Raw genomic sequence first — 20,944 nt, 5'->3', positions numbered from 1 at the left:
AACCTTGCCCAAGTTTTTGGGATCCATATTTGCTAGACAGCTTACCTACAGACAGGTGCTAAGATGTATTATTTACACACACACACACACACACACACACACGGCCAACCAAGACTTGAGTGAAATAGGATTAGCTATCAGCTACAGGATGCAAAACTGGCACCCTGTGAATATTTCTATTCATCTTAAAGAATGTTTTCTACTTCTATTCATACTGCAGACATGGAGGTATGGGAGACCATTAGATCTGTCAGAATTAAACTGTTCTAGTTGCAAAAACTTTAGTACTTGCAATGATTTATTAGCCAGGGAGGACTGCTAGACTGGAGATCCCAGACAAAGTTTAGTGCTTATTTTGAATAGGATTTTTACTCTGGAACAACAGAAGTTTGATCTAAGTTATATTTGTGACCCCTATGCCTTTTATACCATTACTATTCAGAATATAATTACATTTTAAATGTTTTAGGCACATGGTTGGGGATATCATGTTAGCCTTACCTCTTGAGTTTGATCGAGGACCGCCAGTTACTCCTCCTCGTTTATAGCACTGCTGGTAATTAACATCCTAGAAGGAACAAAAGTATTAGTTAGTACTCTTAACTATCTAAGAATGAGACTCCCAACTAGAAAGTTAGCATTCTGTAGCACAGGCAATTAACTCTAAGTACACTTAGTTTGCTTAGAAAGTTAATTAGTATGCACTTGGGGATTGTTTATTTTTGACGTACAAAATATACATGATCATAAATTGCTTTCCATGTGTCCAGAGGCTAAGGGTATGTCTTCACTACCTGCTGTATCGGCGGGTAGCAATCAGTTTATCCAGGATCGATATATCGCATCTCGTTAAGACTCAATATATCAATCCCCGAACGCTCTCACCGTCGACTCCGGAACTCCACCAGAGCGAGCGGCGGTAGCGTAGTCGACGGGGGAGCCGCGGCAGTCGATCCCGTGCCATGTGGACCCCAGGTAATTCGATCTAAGATACTTTGACTTCAGCTATGCTATTTGTGTAGCTGAAGTTGCGTATCTTAGATCGATTCCCCCCACCCCGCCCCCCAGTGTAGACCAGCCCTTAGTCAATATTCACAGATCAACTTCCTATTTGCCAAACTCCAGCCATTCAGTCTACCCTCTTAGGTACTGCAGTGTTCTTGAAACTTAATACAAGCTCTGTTGAACCAGTGAAGAGGAACAGATTTCACAGCAGAGCATCCTCCTGTCTACTATGCACCTTCAGCTCCTTAAACTTCAGAGAAGAACCCTTGACATGTTAGCCTGAGCATCCTAGAGATCAGGAGTTGGAACCACGTCCAATATAACCAGGACACAAACCATGTGGCGATTTAAAGTCAATACAGTATTTCCATTTGCAATTCAGTGCAAGTCAGACACTAGTGACATTTGAACACAGTTCCATATGAGTAGCATTATTTAAGATGACCTGTCAGTCAATGGTAGTCCCTGGTACAGCACATTACAATCAACCCATCTCAAGATAACAAGGCATAAATAATTTGGCAGTCTGTTACCAAGAGGGATCTCGGTAGCTATGTGTAGATCAAGACAGTATTGGCTACTGGTGGTCATAGGAACCCAGGAGCAGAGAAAACAGTGCTGGGGTAGGCATACCTCCCAACACTGGGAGCAGATGCATGTTTTAAATCCACCAGCCCTACCCACTTTGAACTTCAGCCAACTTGCTTTCCTCTAGACTGGGAAAGCAAGTTGGCATTGGGAAAAATACCATTCCATTCAAACTGGAATTAAGATGACATGAAAGGTCCTACAAGCCAAACTATTGTTTTCCTGTGCCCTCTATAGAGCACAGAATGACAATAGAAACCTGTGGTAGATGAGCATAGTGGTTGTCTAATGCAACCTTCTGAAAAAATGGAAATAAGCAATTTTGTTTTTCCCTGAAGGATGTGCAGGCAAATTGCCTAATATATTTGTCAGTTTTTTTATGCCAACAGCATATAACCTGCTAGGAGAGAACACAGATCAGTCAATCTATACTATCCTCAGTCTAAAAAAAAAAAAAAAAAAAAAAAATCAAACTACAGGGGTCCTGAAAGAATTCCTCCAGTTCAACATCCTGTTTACACTTTGTCAGGAAGGCAAGCCTCAGGTCTAAACCTAGTTGTCAGCCAAGATTAGTAGGAGAGATCAGATTTTACAAAGCACTTAGCAGAAGCGGTATCTGAAACAATAGTAAATTTAAAAATAGCATTGTGTATTGTACCAACAAAAATTTGTATTCTGAAATTTGAACTCACTTTCTAGTTTGTAGCCAAACCTCATTAACTTCCTGCAAAATGTAGGACACATGAAAGCTACAAGAAAGAAAAGTAAATCCTTACCCTTTGAGAATATGGAATTCCAGGATAATCTCTACCAGCAAACTGCAGCTGGCCGTAGTTGCCATTAGGTATTGACGGGGATCCTCTATAAGCATCAAAACCTGCTCAAAATATAAAATTAAAATGTCAGAGTCAGTTTATGTTACCAACATTCAAATAAGAATTTTCCTTTAGGGACTGTCAGCATCAATTAAAAAAGTTTACAAAATGTGTGTACGCACAATTTATTCCATATTTCAGAGCAGCTTTGTGGAAGTCAAATGCATGGCATAATCATTAATGTCAAAATTAAAACTCATAACAGCATTTTATTAGAACTCATTTATTCCGAACATGGTCGATCTAGTCCGCAAGAGTCTCAATTACATTAACAATGTAACTTACGAAAACAGCACCCAGACACAAGAGAGTGTACTCATAAGTATTATTCAAATTGGCTCTGCCATTAAAGTGACTGAGTATGTTGGACTTGCATAAAATGCACGATTTTAAAGCAATGCCCTTCAGACATGGCAGATTTAGGCCCAGATGCTGTACTTTGCCAAAATGAAGAACTACTGTTATAAGCTGGTGACAAGTTCTTACGCATTTTAGGTACTGCTACAACAAGAGGCTAGTTGTAGTTATAAAGTGAACACTACTCATGAGCATAGTAAGCTACTAGTACCAGCAAAACCAAAGCAGTACCAGCAACTAACGAGGTTCCTTCATAGAAAATGAGGATTCAGACTCTCAAATAAATAAAGTGTGACCTATTTATACTTTGTTCAATCTGTCAAAAGTCCATGTAATCACAAACTGTAGGACCATACTCCATAGCAAAATTGTCAAACGTGACCCATAGGCCAGAACTGGCCCCCAAGCGCCTATCCTTCCAGCTCCTCCCCATCCCTCTCTTACTACTAGTTCAGAGGGGTCCAGAGGAGAGTTGAGGAGTGAGCTCATGCCTGTTGAAGCACAGGCAGTTGAGCCCTCTTACAAGCCCTGTCCTGGCTCTTTAATACTCCTCTGCCAATTACTATAAAGTGCTAATGTTTCATATATGGTATGTTACTTTCCTAATTTCAATGCTATTAGCTCTTAAGATTAATGCACAGAAGTGTCTGGTTCTAGAGCTATATCCCCTACTACAGCTAGAATTGCTCCCTTCACAGGGAGATGGTGAAGCAAGTGAAAGTATACCTTTGTATCCACCAGGGGAACGATATGAATTGGTCAGTGATCTCCCACCTCTGGCAGATCCCCTAACAGATCCACGATTATTGAGATAAGGCTGAGTGGGTCTGGTGAAAACAGTCTGTGCTGGATAAAAGGCAAGGCTACCATTGCTTACAGGAACAGCTCCGTCGGGTTGGTAATTAACTGTTTAAGAACGGAAAAAAATAAAAAATTAGACCGTGAATTATTATACCTATAAGTTATTTCAGCATTGAAATCAATGTTGGATGGAAGCGCTAAACCCAGTATATTTTACAGCATTTATTTCCTGCATTAAAAATAAGAAATAATGTTCCTCCCATTAGTCCCACAGAAAGTTTTTGAACCATACCTTTCACCACTGAACAGAACTGACGCACAAGGCATAAAATTGTTACAAACAAGTACCACTATTCAAGCCCCCTACTTCCCAGAAGAATCTGGTTGAACCCATTCTGGACAGATTCAGGCAAGATCTGTTCAGAGTGTCTTGCTATATATTTCTCCTGTGACAGGCCATGACAAATTGAGTCCATATATAGACATTTAAGAGTTTATTCATTGTTTTAAGCTAGCACTGTCCTCCTGTTAGGTCATAGGATAACTAAAATAGTAAACTTTGCATACAGAGTCTGGCAGCCACAGTACACCATGAATATTTTTGGTGATAAATGAGAGTTAGTTGGCTGATGCTCAGTCCAGGTCAGAGTGAGGTGATGCTGCTAAGAGTAGCGGAAACAACCAGATATGGGGAGCCCAATCTCCTCTGATCAAGGCTGTATTCCCAGCATGTGTTACTAATCTTTGCAGCTAGGGAATCCAACAACCTCAACCAACATTGCTGTGCCCAGGAATGCCCATCATTGTGCCTGGCCATAAGATTGACTTAAGATCCAGCCCTTGCTACAGTGGTCCATGTCTGTCACCTCAACATTGCATTATTTGAAGGTGCTCTACATAAGGCTACCCCATGGATCAATCCGAAAACAAGCTGGTGGAGCAAGTGGTGGCTAACCTATTAAATGGTGTTTATTGTCATGTGCTGCAACTGAGAATGTCCCATGATCTGCACTACTTTCCTATTAGTTTCTGGCTTGAAGTTTTGGTGGTTTGACCTGTCAAGCCCTAAATAGCTGGGGATATTGCTATGTGAGACTACTTTGTCTCATGTTATCCTGCCAGTTACAACCACCAAGAGCACTTGATTCCCTTAGATGTGGGGCTAGTGAATGTAGAATGTGCTCAACTCCAGAATGAAGTTTTCTTGGATCTGTGCAGGCTACAGTGGAAGTGCACGTCTAAAGGGAATCAGATTTATGGGGGAAGGGAGTTTTATGCTCTTTAATTTTACTTTTTGTAATATATAGCAGGAGTGCCTTGAGAGATGCCCTTTTTGTATAAAAACAAAGAAATGTCAAGATTTCTACTTGCCAAAACAGAAAAAAGACTGACAGTTTGTGCAATCCCTGTTTCAGACAGATTTAAGAACAAAGCTCTGTCCTTCGTTGCACGTAGTATCTCAGAGGTCAAAGGCAACTGCAAATGCTTATCTGAGTGCAGAGTTTGAATGACTTAGTTATAACTGACAAGTCAGCAGTATCAATTTCATATGCAACAGATTACTGATTTGCCTTTGAACTTAGTGATGCTTCTGTTTACATCTAAAATTTAAAAATCTTCCAGCTCAGATTTGCCTCAGTCTGGATTGGGACTTGCAAGAACATCCTACCATGGCTTAAGAACCTCCCTCTTAATCACTCCTTAAAACACAATACAGAGAAACTTGGTATTTTTATCTCTATAGAGACATAAAACCTTATATTTATGGGGGAGATTTTCAGTAACAAATTATGACAGTTTTCACATTGTGTATCAAGTATTTTGTTTATCCATGTATTTTCTACATTTTACTTCCATGAAAATGGTGGCAAAGGTAGCAACATTTAAGTTAAGAGTTTTTAGAAGGCTTTCCTGTTTACCTTCTCCAATATCATTAGGACATACATTCAGTATTTGGTCCTCAGTGCAAAACAGTTCTCCCCTCACTTATTGCCACTACCTCTATTCCCAGGACCTTTCCAGCTAATACGCGTTATGTAGAAGAGTTCCCAAAACAAGCATGCTACAAGAGTCAAAAATAACTTTCCCCCCAAAAACAAGAAAATTGAAAATACAAGTTTAATCCTGAAGACAGAAGCCTCTATCTTAGAGATAAAAGCAAATTCTGAGGGTAGATGGAAATCATGTAACACTCATTTGTTACCTTTAATACTATCAATGTACCATCTGTACAGTATTAGAGGGATAGCCGTGTTAGTCTGAATCTGTAAAAAGCAACAGAGGGTCCTGTGGCACCTTTAAGGCTAACAAGTATTGGGAGCATAAACTTTCGTGGGTAAGAACCTTACTTCTTCAGATGCAAGTGATGGAAATTTCCAGAGGCAGGTATAAATCAGTATGGAGATAACGAAGTTAACCTCGTTTGATTTGGGCAAAGTTACTTGTAAACAAAGTAAATAGTTCCAGACTGCTATCCCTGCAAACTCCAATTGGGATTGAAAGTCAGGCTGGGTACTTGTCACACAGTGAGCGCAATCTGGACTGGTTATTAATGGCAGCAATACCTATGCAACTACATTGTCAACTGCACAGACTTAGCTTTTATTCAGTTAAACTCCATTTTACTGGTATGGCAACTGCAGGGGATTACTGGATTAAAAGCAGTAGAGGTTCAGGAGCAGATTAACAGATTGAAGTGTCAGTTTGATAGTCAAGTCAGTCTAGAGTGTCACTTGAAAGATACAGCCATGTACAAAGAATTTTCCTCACCTGTTGGCAAAGTTTCTTGTGAAAGAGAGTTTTGCTCTGCAACATGAGTGGACTGTAACTGGCACTGAGGAGGAGTTTGTGTACTTGCTGTAGAAAAACTCTGGTTATATCCCGCAGAGTATGAGGAGTCATCTTTTAATTCCTGCTCTTTACGTGGAGGCAGGGGTGCATTCACCTTAAATACCTGGAAAAAGTATGTTTTATTTAAGCAAAAGCTTAACTGTTGATTAATACTTCACCACTTATACTACAGTAGCACCTAAAGACTCAGTTCAGGGCCTAATTGTGCTACACCCTCTACATGTCCCATAGCAGGTTAGAGTTTACGCCCTAAAGTATATCTAGTCTATTTAGACTAAATGTGGAAGTTAACCCTATTTTAGATACAGGAACTGGAGGCACAGTGACTAGCCCGCCATCACCAGGTCACAGTCTGTCAGAGCCTTTACTTCAGCTCAGATCTCCAAGCCCTAGTCTAGTGCCTTATCCAAGGCCCCCATCCCGACCCCACACCTTTTTCAAACACCAGACAATTAACTTTTAAAGTTCTTACTATAATGTTTAGTTATTGCTGTCAATAGCCTGCTTTTACCAAACTCACTGAAACCCAAACCCTGGTCCAGAGATGTAGTAACACCTCAGTGAATAGTCTCGCTACTGGGATTCCCAGCGCCAGCTGAGTTAGAGAATTTTCAGTTGGGAAACAGGTTCTTGGCAGCTAACCACATGCACGTGGCTTTTCTGCTTTCATTTTTACTACACATATACTAACCAAGCAGAGGCAATTCTCTTCTGAGGCTGTCCTTTTCTGAAGAATAGCTGCCATGGCACAAGCTGTTTGATGCTTAGTGTCAGTCCTAAAAATGCTTTTGGGAGTGTTTTAAGAATGATGCATGGACAAGTTCAGAATCTTAAAAGGAAGATTTGTTTGGCCTTTAGCAATACTAGTAGTGGAACCATTACTAGTGTCTTGTAAAGTGGCTGGGCACTACAAGGACCTTTGTTACCTTCAGTGAGACAAGAAATTCAAAATCGTACCCAACGAGGCAAGCACTTCAGCTTCTATCTTTAACTGCAAATCACATACTAAGGTAGCCATCTATCCTATGGTACAGTGACAGATATACTAAGAAATGTGGGGAGACAGCTTGAATTATTAAAGGCAAGCAGGCAGTCTGTATGAGAAAGCAACCACTCTGCCATCTACATGATGTTCTCTCACTATATTGAGATTACGCAATTTGAACTTCTTTTGGGATGGGACAGACTATTAGAAATAAAAATAATTAACTATCATTTGCAAATAAGGTATACTAATAATCCAGGGGACAACAGCAAGGCTATTTCTATTTTATAGATTACCTCTAATTCCACAAGCTGTTGGGATGGCAGAGATTCCCAGCCACCAGAAACCAACCACAACTCATGAGGAAAAAGCAATGTGAAATCTAAAGCCATCTCATGGATGAGTCATTATCTTGGGTACCAGAATTCAGGCTGCACAAAGTGTTTAAGGTTCTCATGTTTCTCTCAGTGGCTCTAAAGCCCTGAGGCTGATAATAGGAATGGGCAAGGGGATGCTACCTGAAGGAAGACTGGTCTTGTTTCCTTCTTGGGGTTGGAATGCACAGTTCCAAAAAGTGCAAAGTCCCCCTGGAGTCCTTTAGGGAATGGAGGACCTCATTCATTTTAGAATTAAAAAGCTCATTTACCCTCAAAGGGAAGATCCTCAATTGTAGTTTGGACCTCCCTGGAAATTTAGAGGAAAGAAGCTAGGAGGAGCTTCTCATTGCCTTTCCAGAATCTGAGCCTGTACTAGCTGACCTGACTGGGTTGAGCTATACTGCCTCTTTCAGCAGGGGGATCTAACCCTGGAAGTGGCAGAAAATGTAGGCTTGAATGAATATAGCTGTACACTCCAGAGCATCCAGGGCTAATACAAATATAAGTACTAGGATGGGGCACATAAGGGGTAGGAGGGGGGATTTTTTTTTTCCTGTTAGCCCAAGGTAGTTTCCTGCTGACTGCGTCCTCCCCTGAATGCCTAGTCAACTCCCACTCTGCTACCCAAATGGAGGAGGGAGCAGGAAGCATGTGGTAGGAGATTATTCCCTATCATCTCAATGGGGGGATGAAGAGAATAAATTATATCTAGCTACATCCTTCCTTTTGATATCTGAGGAGGCTTGCATAGAGTGCTCCAGCAGGAACAATTTTAGGCAAGTCTCTCCAGCACTGAATCTGTTTAGAGAAAGCATGATACATGGAAAAAGTCACTCAGGGAATACATTAGTCTTCTAGGCAAAATAGACACCTGATCATTAAGCTGAACCAACTTCAGACAGGGGGCAAATTTTGATTCAAAAGATTTTGTCTCTGCCATATAGAGCCTCTGTAGGGTAAGGAGCAGCTAGCCTAAAAGGATGACAGTCTCTTCCCAACTGGCAAAAAATAAAAAAATAAAAACATAACACTACTACTACAACACCACCACCACCCCCCTGATGCAGAATGACAAAATGGCATGGTTCTATACCACTGCCATAGCTAGCAAAAAGGAATTGAGGAATGGTTGGGCCTGTTCCACCCTTGGATGGAGTGTCACAAGGACATCTAGGACACAGTTCTAACACACACTGCTGGTCAAGAGAACGTGATCTCTCTCAGGCACATGGAGAGGAATCCATGTGATCGTTTGAAGCAGCATGCCTTTCAACAGGCATCTCCAGTTTTCCTTCCCCTCATATGGTTTAGTTGCTGGGAAAGACATGCAACACTCAGTCATTTGAAAACAGGGCCAAATTCTTAATCTTTAGGCATGGCTGGACATCGCTCAGTGAGCTATAAAACCACTACCATCTGGGTTGGTCAAAAATTTAGGTTTTAACTTTAGTAGAGAACGTTCCAGCCCCATGATTTGAAAGCAATGCCTTATTTTGCTATGTAGCAACCCCCACTGGTACTTTCAGAAGTTAATTGGCTCAGTCATGTCTAGCATGTCTCAACTGTAAAAAGGTTTACAAACAAGGGGTCCTGACTAACAGGAATTTCATTAACAGATTAGATTAAAAATTAGCTTATTAGGAATTCAGTCACCTGCAACTGCTGGCCTATTATAAATAAAATTTGACCGTTAACAAGGTTGGGTGCTTGATTTTGACCTACACAATGGCAGCAGAAGAGCTTCTCAGGTCATGGAAATATCCTACTAATGAAGCACAGAAGGAAAGGCAGGAGCAACCAAAATTTGTGACTAGACTGACATTGAGAGGTCCTCAGTTATAGTATGTGCTATCAAGTTTTGCGCTGAAACCTAGACAGTGCATTTAATAGTTTTAAGGCTGAAGTAATAATTTTTAAGCATTCTTGTCATGAGTGCTTTCCTGTTTATCCTCTACAAGAGATATACTTACAGTCTGCATAGCCTGAAAGGGAGCTGCATTTATGGTAACAGAACTGCTGCTTGCTGGAGGAGATTGAAAGGTTTGCCCCTGTGACACTGATGACATGGAGGTACTTGAAGTAGGCAGTGGTGACTGTGGGTCTCTTGGCAGGGGAATAGTTGCCTGAGGAAGGAACAAAAATACATAGTGAGGTCACTTGACAGTTATCAGGCAGTAATACAAGAAGTTAGTCTAGGCATTGGAACAAACCGTCGAAAATCAGCAGTTTATGCAGGTTGACATTTGGACATAGGAAAAGCAACAGAATAGCTTTTGCTTACAATTTCAAATCTTGCTGTGCATCCTCAGCAATCAGTACTTCTATTGCAGTCTATTAAGTGAAAGAATGTTCATGGACTATTAAACATACCAACCATCATAATTTCCTACAAAAGGAAACCACAACATGGACAGACAGCTTTTTCCACAACTGAAAGATATTAAAGTGCCTGCTATTGTATACAGATCTAAGTATGCCTCAAAATGTAGAAAGTAGTTCCTTGATCCCAGAGACAAAAGTATGGTGACCTCTTTCCCACCAGAAAGGTTCAATGTTTAATTACCAAAGTGGTCAGTACTGTAGTGCTGAAACAGTTTGCTTGCTCATTTCAGTACCAAGTCAATGCCTATGTGCAAGTACACTAATGCTGTTTAAGCCTCCACACTTGTCCCTTCCAATGCTAAAATGAACTGTGCTGAAATCAGTGCAAAAAATGCTTTGGCAGCATATCAGAGCACTGTAGATAGGAAAGACTAATTTAAAACTCACCCTAAGCAGAGGGTTAACAGAAAGGAAGGTTTCCACCTTTCCGAGATGCACTATCGAGACCAGGTATTTAGCATACTAAGTAAAACGGAAAACCTAATTTAGATCTGAAGCATCTAGTCACTCAGATTTACATTGTTAATTTTGACTGAGTTGTTCAAGTTAAGTTTATGAGCAGAGATTTAACCATATGTGAAAAACAGTTACTCACCTGGGCAATTTCAATCTTTTTGGATATTACTGGCTCAGAGATGCATGGGCTTGTCTGATAAGGTGGCTGAGATGAAGTATAATTCTCAGTCTCTTGAGAAAGTAGTTCTGATGTCTGAAAGGACAAAAGCCTTAACAGATGTAACTTAATTATCAGTAGAATGTTGCAGAAATAAAGAAGTTTATTATTTGAAAAAGTGTTATCGTAATAAAAAGGTAGTGTGTTGATGCATTCACTTTGGATCTACTGTGTTTACTTTGATCTACATCTTACAAAACTACATGTGTAGCATGGCATTTTCAGTTTGCTTTAGCCAATTATTACCCAGAAAAATCGATAATTTCCCCTCAAAAAGCAAGACTATCCTATTCAATCATTTCCTCATAGGTTACTTTTTAATCAAAATATCTGTATCACACTGAATAGAGTTACAGGCTTGAAGGCAGTATTTTCAAGTCACTATGAAGGAGATAATTCTTGTAAGTGGTAAAAAATGACACACCCCGCCTCCCAATTTCCTTTTATGCTGTTAGTACTTTACAACCAAAAGACATTTGCACAATACTATGCATGTATTTACTAGTGCTATTCTAAACTCCCTTAAAACAGAGGTTGGTGTAATGGCTTAGAAATTTTGCTTTTCTGTGTGGGAGACTTGTCTTGATTCCAGGAACCAAACAATACACAGAGAGAAAACAGTCTTGTTACTCAGCAGCAGTACCTCTAAGCAGTTGAATGGAGTCAATGTCTTTAAAGAAGGCCCCAAATGGTTTCTGCAAGAACAGTTATCACATGGAACACAATGAAGGCCAACGAAACTCCAGTGGGAAGTGTCAATGTTGTCTTGATATCTTACCTGTGGTGTCTGTGGTGTCATAAGATCATCAGTTTCGGAACCAGAAAGAGTGTGATCAGCAGATGCTAAGGAAGTATTTGAGCCATGCAGGGTAATGGGAGAAGCAGCAGCCTGGCAGGAAGAGAAACTACTTCAGATAAAGTTAATTGGAGATAACAGCCCTCAAACCTAGTAGTTCTGAAAAGCCTTCTGGCAGTTTTGTTAAAGTGCATGCTTTAGTTTATAAATTAGCGTTTTCATGCCAATGCTTGGAATTCCACTAACAGTTATGTCTGCCTATTAGGCCATTATATAGGGTTCCTGACACTTAGATATTGCTCTAAATAGGACAACACTTGTCATCCAGTATTTTTGAAAATTCGTCCTAATTTTTCTTCAAGTTGCTCTTAGATTTGCTTTTAAATATATTAGCTGAGCCATTTGAAACAGTTATTTAAAACTCAAGTGCTACTGGTCTGAAATGAGTGAAATGGAAATTTCTTCCTTATACCGTTATTGGAGGATGATGCTTGATTACTCTTCAGATAATACTGCAATAGGCACACTGAAAAGTCAAGGTCAACTGCATCTCCAGGTAGGCAATGCAAACAATTCTCTTGATTTTTTCATATTACCTAGATTAGCGCAGATCCTACATGTGCCTATTCAGAACATAGGGACGTACCTCATCCAGTCCATCAAATGCCCCAACTGTGTGGGCGAAACCAGACAAATCTCTACACTCTCAAATGAACTCACTCAAAAATGACAAGACAAGTCAAGACACCCTATCACATGTGAGCCAACACTTTTCAAAGTGATCACTTCATATCTGAAGTATCAGTCCTCATCCTCAAAGCAAACCTACACAACACCATCTTCAGAAGATGAGCCTGGGAACTTAAATTCATAAAACTCTGCCAGACACTAAGTCATGGTCTCAGACACCAGTTTTATGGCTCATTACAACCATTCAAAACCTACTAACATTCCCTGGTCTTATGACTGCAGAGGTGATAATCACTCCATTTTAAGTGGTTTCTTGCCATCTGTATTAACCCCTTATGCTTAACTATTTGTCCCACCTTGTATTTAGCTGCACAACTCTGGTTGTTTTCCAGACTTGAAGAGGAGCTCTGGAGCTCGAAAGCTTCTCTTCCGCCAACAGATGTTTCTCTCTCCCTCTCCCCCTCCACTAGTTGTGCTGGCAATGGAAAGCTAAATCCAAATACATCTTCCATACTATGAAATGGAGCTTATAAAATGTTATTTTCACTCGTCTGCTATTACACTGAAGTTAAGATGGCATACAATGCTTTTTTGATATATAGCCTAGAGTATAGAGCTGTATATCTGGTGGGCGTTGGCTTTGAAGAGATTATAAAAACAAACAACTTGATTTTAAAGTTCTATACTGTTTTAATTTGGTAGACCAAATAAAATTTGGTCTGTCTCAGGACAGCAATATTTTGGCATAATTTCCCTATATAATTCCTCAGTTATTTCTGAAAGCACAATACATAAATTTTATTTTAAAAAAATCACAATTGTCTAATTCTATAGAGCAGTACCCTTATTTTAAGTTTACCTGTGGTGGCTGTTGAAGAAAGTCATTTTGACTTGGCAGTTTCTGTTCTTTAGAAGCTTTGTAAAATAAGAGTAAGGGATTAGTCAAGCAACATATTTGCCTTAAATTTAACTACAGCTTCAGCATAATTCAAAGATCTGATTTAAAAAAAATTCCTTAAATTTGGGCAGCTACACTGCCCTTACTATACATCACACAGTAAGCACACCAGAAAGCTGAATAAATTAACCTAAATTAAGTCACTCTCATTTAGGAAGTGTAGTTTCATCTTGTGAAGTTAAAGGTCAAAGCAGTCTCCAGCAACAGAAAGACTTATGTATGGAACAGCTATTTCAGTAAGATTACTTGAATGATTCAAGACAAATTTACTCAGTTTCAGAGGTAGAAGAATGAACATTTAGATTTTCTTTCATTCCCCAAAACACATTACGACTGACTTCTTTTCCTGTTTTGTAATACACAATTTCTTCATATATTTTTAAAAACAGTCCTGTTACCCTTCAAACCTTAATAGCACCAGCATAACTAGAGTTCAGTATTAACTGTTGCACCAGAGGCAATAGGTATGTGTAGGAATTCCATAGGTTGTTAGAGTTCTATTATAAAACATTCTGTGTCGTAGATAGGTACACAAGTACAATCTGAAGGACTGAATCCTAGGTGAGGTGAAAGTACTGAGCCATAAGAACTTGACCATGTATAAGTGTCAGGTTGCAAGACAACAATTGTTCCACAACCCTGCAGCTTCATGCATATTTAAGTGTTGCTGTAAATTATTCCATTGGCCATTTAATGAAATGTTAGCCATTAGATTTAGACATTGTGAAGGAGATAGATTCTAGACAGAGAATTTTTTTTCCATTATGGCTATTGGTGATGCACAGTGCAAGTGAAACATTGCTCCATTCAACTTCAAGAACTCTGATTCTATTTAAGAGTTTACCTACCTACAGGACTACCTGCCGGAGTTACTGACGGTGGTTGTGATGAACAAATAGCACTTGGTGAAGCTTTATCAACATCCAGGATAGACTCCTTAGAAAGATTACCAAATTCATGAAATGGGAAAAATTAGGATTGTTCAGATCAAAAGAGATCACAGAAGTTAAAGATTCTATAGTCTGCTAAAAACTCATTAATTTAGTCAATAGTAACTAGCTCCACTCCAGTAACAAAGCAAGTCATTACAAATTTGCTACATTACCACCACTGGCACAATGGGGACCCAAGCCCTGTAGGTGTAATTGCAGAATAAACAAGACACATACCTGCATGAAGTTGTAAGTCCCTTGTATCTGAGTCATCAAATCCTGCAGTTTTTCCCTTCTTAGTATAGGATCCTTTGGAAGAGTAGAAGTACAGCAAAATTCTGCAGCTGACTGATGTCCAGGTTTAGGCACCTAATATGTAATGAAAGAGGATATAAACAGATGCAGGAGAAAAACCTGCAGTAAGTAGTCTGACAAGTGTCCTCACATGAACAGATGTTTAAGAATCAAATACCACAGAATAGGAAGTGCTAAACTGGTTATTGGCATTTCCTGAATAAAACTTGATGTACAAGTTCACACTTTGTTCACTTCAGAAATCAGTTTACTGTAGTCAGTCAGTGGATTAAGCTCGTGGCATTAATTCACTGTTTTTCCACGTATGCAACACTTTGTTCAAGACAAAATTAGGTATATTTATTCAGCCAAACAAGTAACACTCAGCATTTAGTATTGCCTAGCTAAACACTCTTAGCAGTTTTAAACCTAAACTTGGACAGGAATTGAGTTTTTAAACTAAGCTGCACATTTCAGATTTTTGAAGTATACCTCCTCCCCCAGCCAATTATAGAATCATGAGTGATAGAATACTGAGTACATGTCTTTTTTTTGGAAGTGGCATTGCCAGATGTTTTAAAGAAACCGCAGCTAATAGTAGGTAGAGCTACAAACAAGGTTGCTTGGCACTAACATCTCAAAAACTTGCCCTTTACAGTCTGAAGCTTCAAGTGTGGCATTTCCTGCAAAAATGCCGCATTAGCACAAGTTCAGAATTGGGCATGAAATACACATGAAATATACCCCAGTCCTCAAGAAAAAGGGTTTTGAATGGAGCTTTTTGTGGATCTTTCAGATTTTAGATGGTCTTTTAGCTTTGTCACATACTCAAACCAATACACAGAACCCATTCTGGCTTGTTCCAAGATCTGTAGAGTGGTTGTTTCCCCCACAATGGGGATCATCCCAAGAAAGGGGTAAGGGAAATTTTCAGTTGAAAAACACAGATTAGTTACATAGCAGAACCACTGTTACTTTTAGAACTTTTAAAACTAAACAATGCACTGTAAGAAACAATCCTGTATTAGCACTGAGTGACTAGATGTAATAGATCTTTTGAAAGACAAGTTTGCTGGAAAAGATGCCACAGGAAGGAAGTAGGCCTGATTCCAATTACATTGGATGGGACAGATCAAGGTATCAGGTCAGACAGAAATGGAGGACTACTGAGAGTCTACAGGCATGCAAGAGTCACTAGTAACGATCATCATAAGTTTGGCTAAACATCCAAAGCTTTTTAGTCTTATTTGTATGCTACTCAGTACCTTCTACAAGCATTCCCCAGTTAATTACATGTTTCATACTCCATGCCATGTCTAGGTTAGAGAGTGCTCTTGCAGAGATCTGCATGTTTATTTACTACCCAGGTAAACTCAAAAGTGGAAGCGTTAGAAAAGTGTGAGTAATTTAAATGGGAAACCATGGAAGTGAACAGTTCTACATTCCTACAGGATTAGATTCCAAAGGCACATTGCTCTCTCTAGTTTGTGTAGCTAGACATCTGCACCATCAGGCATGAAGAAGAGCAGCCATATTACTTCAGTTTTATGAATGTACAATGCCAATTAAACATAGGATACCCTTATGTGGAGATGATCAATTTTTGTCCAAGTTATGCAGGAACAATGAACTTTAGTTTGCTAATCTTCAATCATGTAAGTGTGAGCACTACATAAGTCACAGTAATGCCATGGCTACACAATTAGTAGGGAGGTATTCTGACTCATGAACCATACAGGGAGGTCTAACTCAGCAGCTGTATGTACATGTTGGCTTCTCAGTATCCATATTAGTCAAGCACAGGATTGGGGCCTGGAGTTATTCCTGTGTAGAGCTCAAGGCCATTGTTAACCTTCTCACACCCTAGAGAATTTTATGGCTTTTTTACATTCCCCACCCTCCCACCCACACACACACTATTACATCCATTCACCTACAGCTCTCTACTCAATCCTTCCCTCTTACCCATCCATGTACAGATTTCTCCATCACTCCTGACAAGCATTTTCAAAAAGGACTATTCTCCTTATTCAAGTAGTACAGACTTGGCTAAAAAGGGCTTTTCATGATTTCACATATCAGATGTGAAAATCTTCCCACACAATTATACAAAAAGCATAACTGCAGCGTACAAGATAACCCAAAAGTAAATGGAGGACTTCAGAATTAAAGTTACTTTTTCTTCTCAACATACAGTTCCTAAAGGTAGTTAATTAGTGGTGGGTATAGAATTAGCATGAGCTAGCCTCTTCACGCGTAGTAACCTCAACCTTATCCACATGGTTGAAAAGATCTGAAATTATGTCGCTTTTTACAGAGCTAACAAAAGCTTTTAAAAAACAGTTTTGCTTTGGTGTGTTTAAGTGACTATATGTCAATCCTACAAATTAGTGTGCACACACATACCAAAGAGATTCCATTGTATCTATTTTCAGATATTTACAGTAACTTCAGTGTTCGTGTAATGCTGGAAGTCAAGTTCCAGTAACACTCAAGTTTAAGTGAAAAAGAGTAAGCACAAGACTTTGGCCTACTTTTCAGAAGTCCTCGTCAGCCAAAAGTCCTGTAGAAATAATTTGGGGCTGCAAGTGCTCAGCACTTCTGAATATCAGGACACTAGTCTATAGTAACAAGTTTTTGCCTACTGAGAGGGCAAGCTATTATGTTCAAATACAAAAAAGGTATTGCATAAGGTTTTCTGCAGACAAAGCTGTGACCAAATGAAATTTTGTTAAAGCAACCTGGCATTCCATATTGCCTTCCTCTATTCTCAAACATCAAAAAAGTAGAAACTAGGTCCAATTACAAAGGATGAATATAAACAAACACCACAAGTATGCAGGGGCAAAATTAGAAAGGCCAAGGCACAAAATGAGATTAAACTAGCTAGAGACAAAGAGTAACAAGAAAGCATTCTACAAATACATTCAAAGCAAGAGGAAGACCAAGGACAGGAAGGCCCATTACTCAGTGGGGATAGGGGGAGGAGAGAGAGAGAGAGAGAGAGAGAGAAACAGAAAATGTGGAAGTGGCAGAAGTGCTAAATGAATGTTTTCATCAAAAAGTTTAGTAGCAATTGGACATCTAAATTAATGAATGCCAGTGAAAATGTGGCAGGATCAGAGCCTAAAATAGGGAAACAAGTTAAAAATTACTTAGACAAATTAGGTGTCAAGTATCAGGGGGTAGCTGTGTTAGTCTGTATCTACAAAACACAACAAGGAGTCTGGTGGCACCTTAAAGACTAACAGATTTATTTGCGCATAAGCTTTCGTGATCTTATGCCCAAATAAATCTGCCCAAATAAATCTGTTAGTCTTTAAGGTGCCACCAGACTCCTTGTTTTTGTAGACAAATTAGAGGCCTTCAAGTCATAAGGGCCTGATGAAATACATCCTAGAATACTCAAGGAGCTGACTGAGGAGATATTGGAGCCATTAGTGATTATCTTCAAAAAGTCAGGAGTGATTCCAGAGGACTGGAAAAGGGCAAATATACTGCTAATCTATAAAAAGGGAAATAAGGACAACCTGGGGAATTACAGACCAGTCAGCTTAACTTCACTACCTGGAAAAATAGAGCAAATTAAGCAATTAATTTGCAGACACCTAGGTGATAAGTAACAGCATGGGTCTGTCAAGAGCACATTGTGTCAAACCAAACTAATAGCTTTCTTTGAGAGAGTAACAAACCTTGTGGACAAGGGAGGGGGAGCAGTGCATGTGATATAGTAAGGCCTTGGATACTGTCTCGCATGACCTTCTCATAAACAAACTTGGGAAACACAACCTAGATGGAGCTACTATAAGGTGGGTGCATAACTGGTTGGAAAACGGTTCCCAGAGAGTAGTTATCAGTGGTTCACATTCAACATGGAAGGGCATATCAAGTGGGGTCCCACAGGGATCAGTCCTGGATCCGGTTCTGTTCAATATGTTCATCAATGATTTACATAATAGCATAGAGCAGTGGATCTCAAGCTTTTTTGGTGGGCTACTTGAAAATTGCTGAGGGTCTCGGCGGACCACTTAATGATCTTTCTAAATGTTGTTTGTACCATTAGCTAACTATTGTAAAGCGCTTTGGATAAAAGTGCTATATAAAAAACCTTAACTTTTTTGGTTCTACAAATGAAAGCACAATTCATATTTTTAATATCAGTAGTCTTACCTTTCTAATGCGATGATGTGCCCTCTCCCCTGCTGCAGCAGCCCCCAAGCTGGGGCTGGGAAGGAAGGGGATTTCTCCCTCTCCCCCCTGCCATGACAGCCCCACAATATGGAACTGACAAAGTTAGGTGGGCGGCCCTTCATTCTCTTGAGTGCAGCTGCCCATGTGTACACCTTAGAGGGAACCATCCGTGGACCACTGAATGGAGCTCAGGGACCACAGTTTGAGAACCTCTGGCATAGAGAGTACACTTTTAAAGTTTGCAGACAATACCAAGCTTGGAGGGGTTACAAGTGCTTTGGAGGACAGAATTAAAATTCAAAATGACCTGGACAAATGGGAGAAATGCTCTGAAGTAACTAGGATGAAACTTAAGGACAAATGCAAAGTTCTCCACTTAGGAAGGAACAATCAGTTGCACACATACATAATGGGAAATGACTGCCTAGGAAAGAGTACTGTGGAAAGGGATCTGGGGGTTGCCACAATTTTTTTTTTTTAAATAGCAAATGTCATTCTGGGCTGCATTAGTAGCAGTGTTGTAAGGAAGACATGAGAAGTAATTCTTCTACTCTATTCCATGCTGATTAGGCCTCAACTGGAATCTCGTGTCCAATTCTGGGCACCACATTTCAGGAAAGATGTGGATAAATTGGAGAAAGTCCAGAGAAGAGAAACAAAAATTATGAAACGTCTAGAAAACATGATGTATGAGGGAAGACTGAAAAAATTGGGTTTGTTTAGTCTGGAGAAAATGGAGGAGTGACAGTTTTCAAGTACATAAAAGGTTCTTACAAGGAGGAGGGAGAAAAAATGTTCTCCTTAATCTCTGAGGATAGGACAGGAAGCAATGGGCTTAAATTGCAGCAAGGGCAGTTTAGGCAGGACATTAGGCAAAACTTCTTGTCAGGGTGGTTAAACACTGGAATAAATTGCCTAGGGAGGTTGTGGGGTCTCAGTCATTGGAGATAAGATCAGGTTAGACAAACACCTGTCAGGGATGGTCTAAATAATACTTAATCCTGCCTTGAGTGCAGGTGACTGGATTAAAAGACCTCTTGAGGTCTCTTCCAGTCCTAAGACTCTAGCATTCCAGGACGCTGAGACTTCAAAGGTGAAGCTACCAGTTTGCTGTCATGTTTTGTAGGACTATGAGTGAGGTTGCAAGATGTTTTCTAAAAAGCTTCTCCTCTCCCCTTTCCCCCACCCAAAGAGAGTTTGGAACTTTACTACAGATTGTTGCAGTATTACCATGCCAACTGAAATGGAGATTTACAGTAAGTTATTGTTTGCAAAGTTTTTATAAATACTTTGTGAGCTACTTCAAGACAAGACTTCAATTTAAGTAATCTAATAAAATAGTAGCTGAAAAGCTTTTTGGCAATTATATTTAGCTTTTAAGTAACCCCGTGAAGTCACTTGGAATGTACAATATCAACCACCATTTTTGCACTCTTGCTTATACCTGTCAGGATATATTCTTATATTATGCTGCAATAATGTGTTCCCTCTGATACTGAATGCCAATGGAGAAGATGAAGTTGATTTAAATCTAGTTTAAGTAATAAAATAAATATATATATATATATATATATATATATATATATATATATATATATATATATATATATATATATATATATATCTCACAGTCTTTGCATGTTCCTTTTACAGACAAAGTTTACTTGATTTTCAGATGTAGTTTGCCTGAGGAACAACTTCCTTCAAAATATACCAAACTCCTTCTTTCGTCTTAGGTGTAAATGATATGGTGGTTAGCAACGTTAAGTAAAATGTATATCAGTTCAAGTGACAAGACAGGCATTGAAAGATCCTACACAGTCATGTGCTTTCCACCTCATGAAGGCAAGTGTGTATTCACAATTCTGATGCTACAGCCTATTAAGCACTTTTTGTAGTAATAAACTGAGCATAAGCAGTGCTCCAGAACACCACTACAGAAGTGACTAGGATGATTCACTCCAGAAGGAAATTTGGTCCCCATGTAATTGCAATTTGTCCAGTCTGCCATCAAAAAACTAAGTTTAAGTTGTGCCTATCAATTTTCACAGGCTCCTTTAGCTTACAAGGTGGGGCTGCTTCCCCAAACCACAAATGTTCACAGCTATCTTACTTGTGTGTTTCTTCTTTGAACACTACCAAACTAGTCACTATTTCATTAGAAAAGTCTCAAGGTTATAACATGCACAT

The 20,944-nt window shown here is 39.5% G+C and overlaps 1 protein-coding gene across 33 annotated transcripts in view; it reads right to left on the bottom strand.

Annotated features, from left to right (window-relative positions):
* CAPRIN2 (caprin family member 2) overlaps positions 1–20,944 on the bottom strand; it is a 64,924-nt gene that overhangs the window by 2,324 nt on the left and 41,656 nt on the right. For all 33 annotated transcript variants that reach the window (XM_065566479.1, XM_065566610.1, XM_065566524.1 and 30 more), the window contains 10 exons: positions 14,507–14,638; positions 14,186–14,273; positions 13,239–13,294; positions 11,672–11,782; positions 10,816–10,929; positions 9,809–9,961; positions 6,396–6,579; positions 3,552–3,731; positions 2,370–2,470; positions 502–568 (listed from right to left, as the gene is read on the bottom strand). In XM_065566479.1, coding sequence (XP_065422551.1) covers positions 502–568; positions 2,370–2,470; positions 3,552–3,731; positions 6,396–6,579; positions 9,809–9,961; positions 10,816–10,929; positions 11,672–11,782; positions 13,239–13,294; positions 14,186–14,273; positions 14,507–14,638 — 1,186 coding nt within the window. The remainder of the gene's footprint in view (positions 1–501; positions 569–2,369; positions 2,471–3,551; positions 3,732–6,395; positions 6,580–9,808; positions 9,962–10,815; positions 10,930–11,671; positions 11,783–13,238; positions 13,295–14,185; positions 14,274–14,506; positions 14,639–20,944) is intronic.

The sequence above is a fragment of the Chrysemys picta genome, chromosome 1, assembly GCF_011386835.1.
Source record: "Chrysemys picta bellii isolate R12L10 chromosome 1, ASM1138683v2, whole genome shotgun sequence".
Lineage (NCBI taxonomy): Eukaryota > Metazoa > Chordata > Testudines > Emydidae > Chrysemys > Chrysemys picta.
This window is presented reverse-complemented; position numbering and strand designations above follow the sequence as displayed.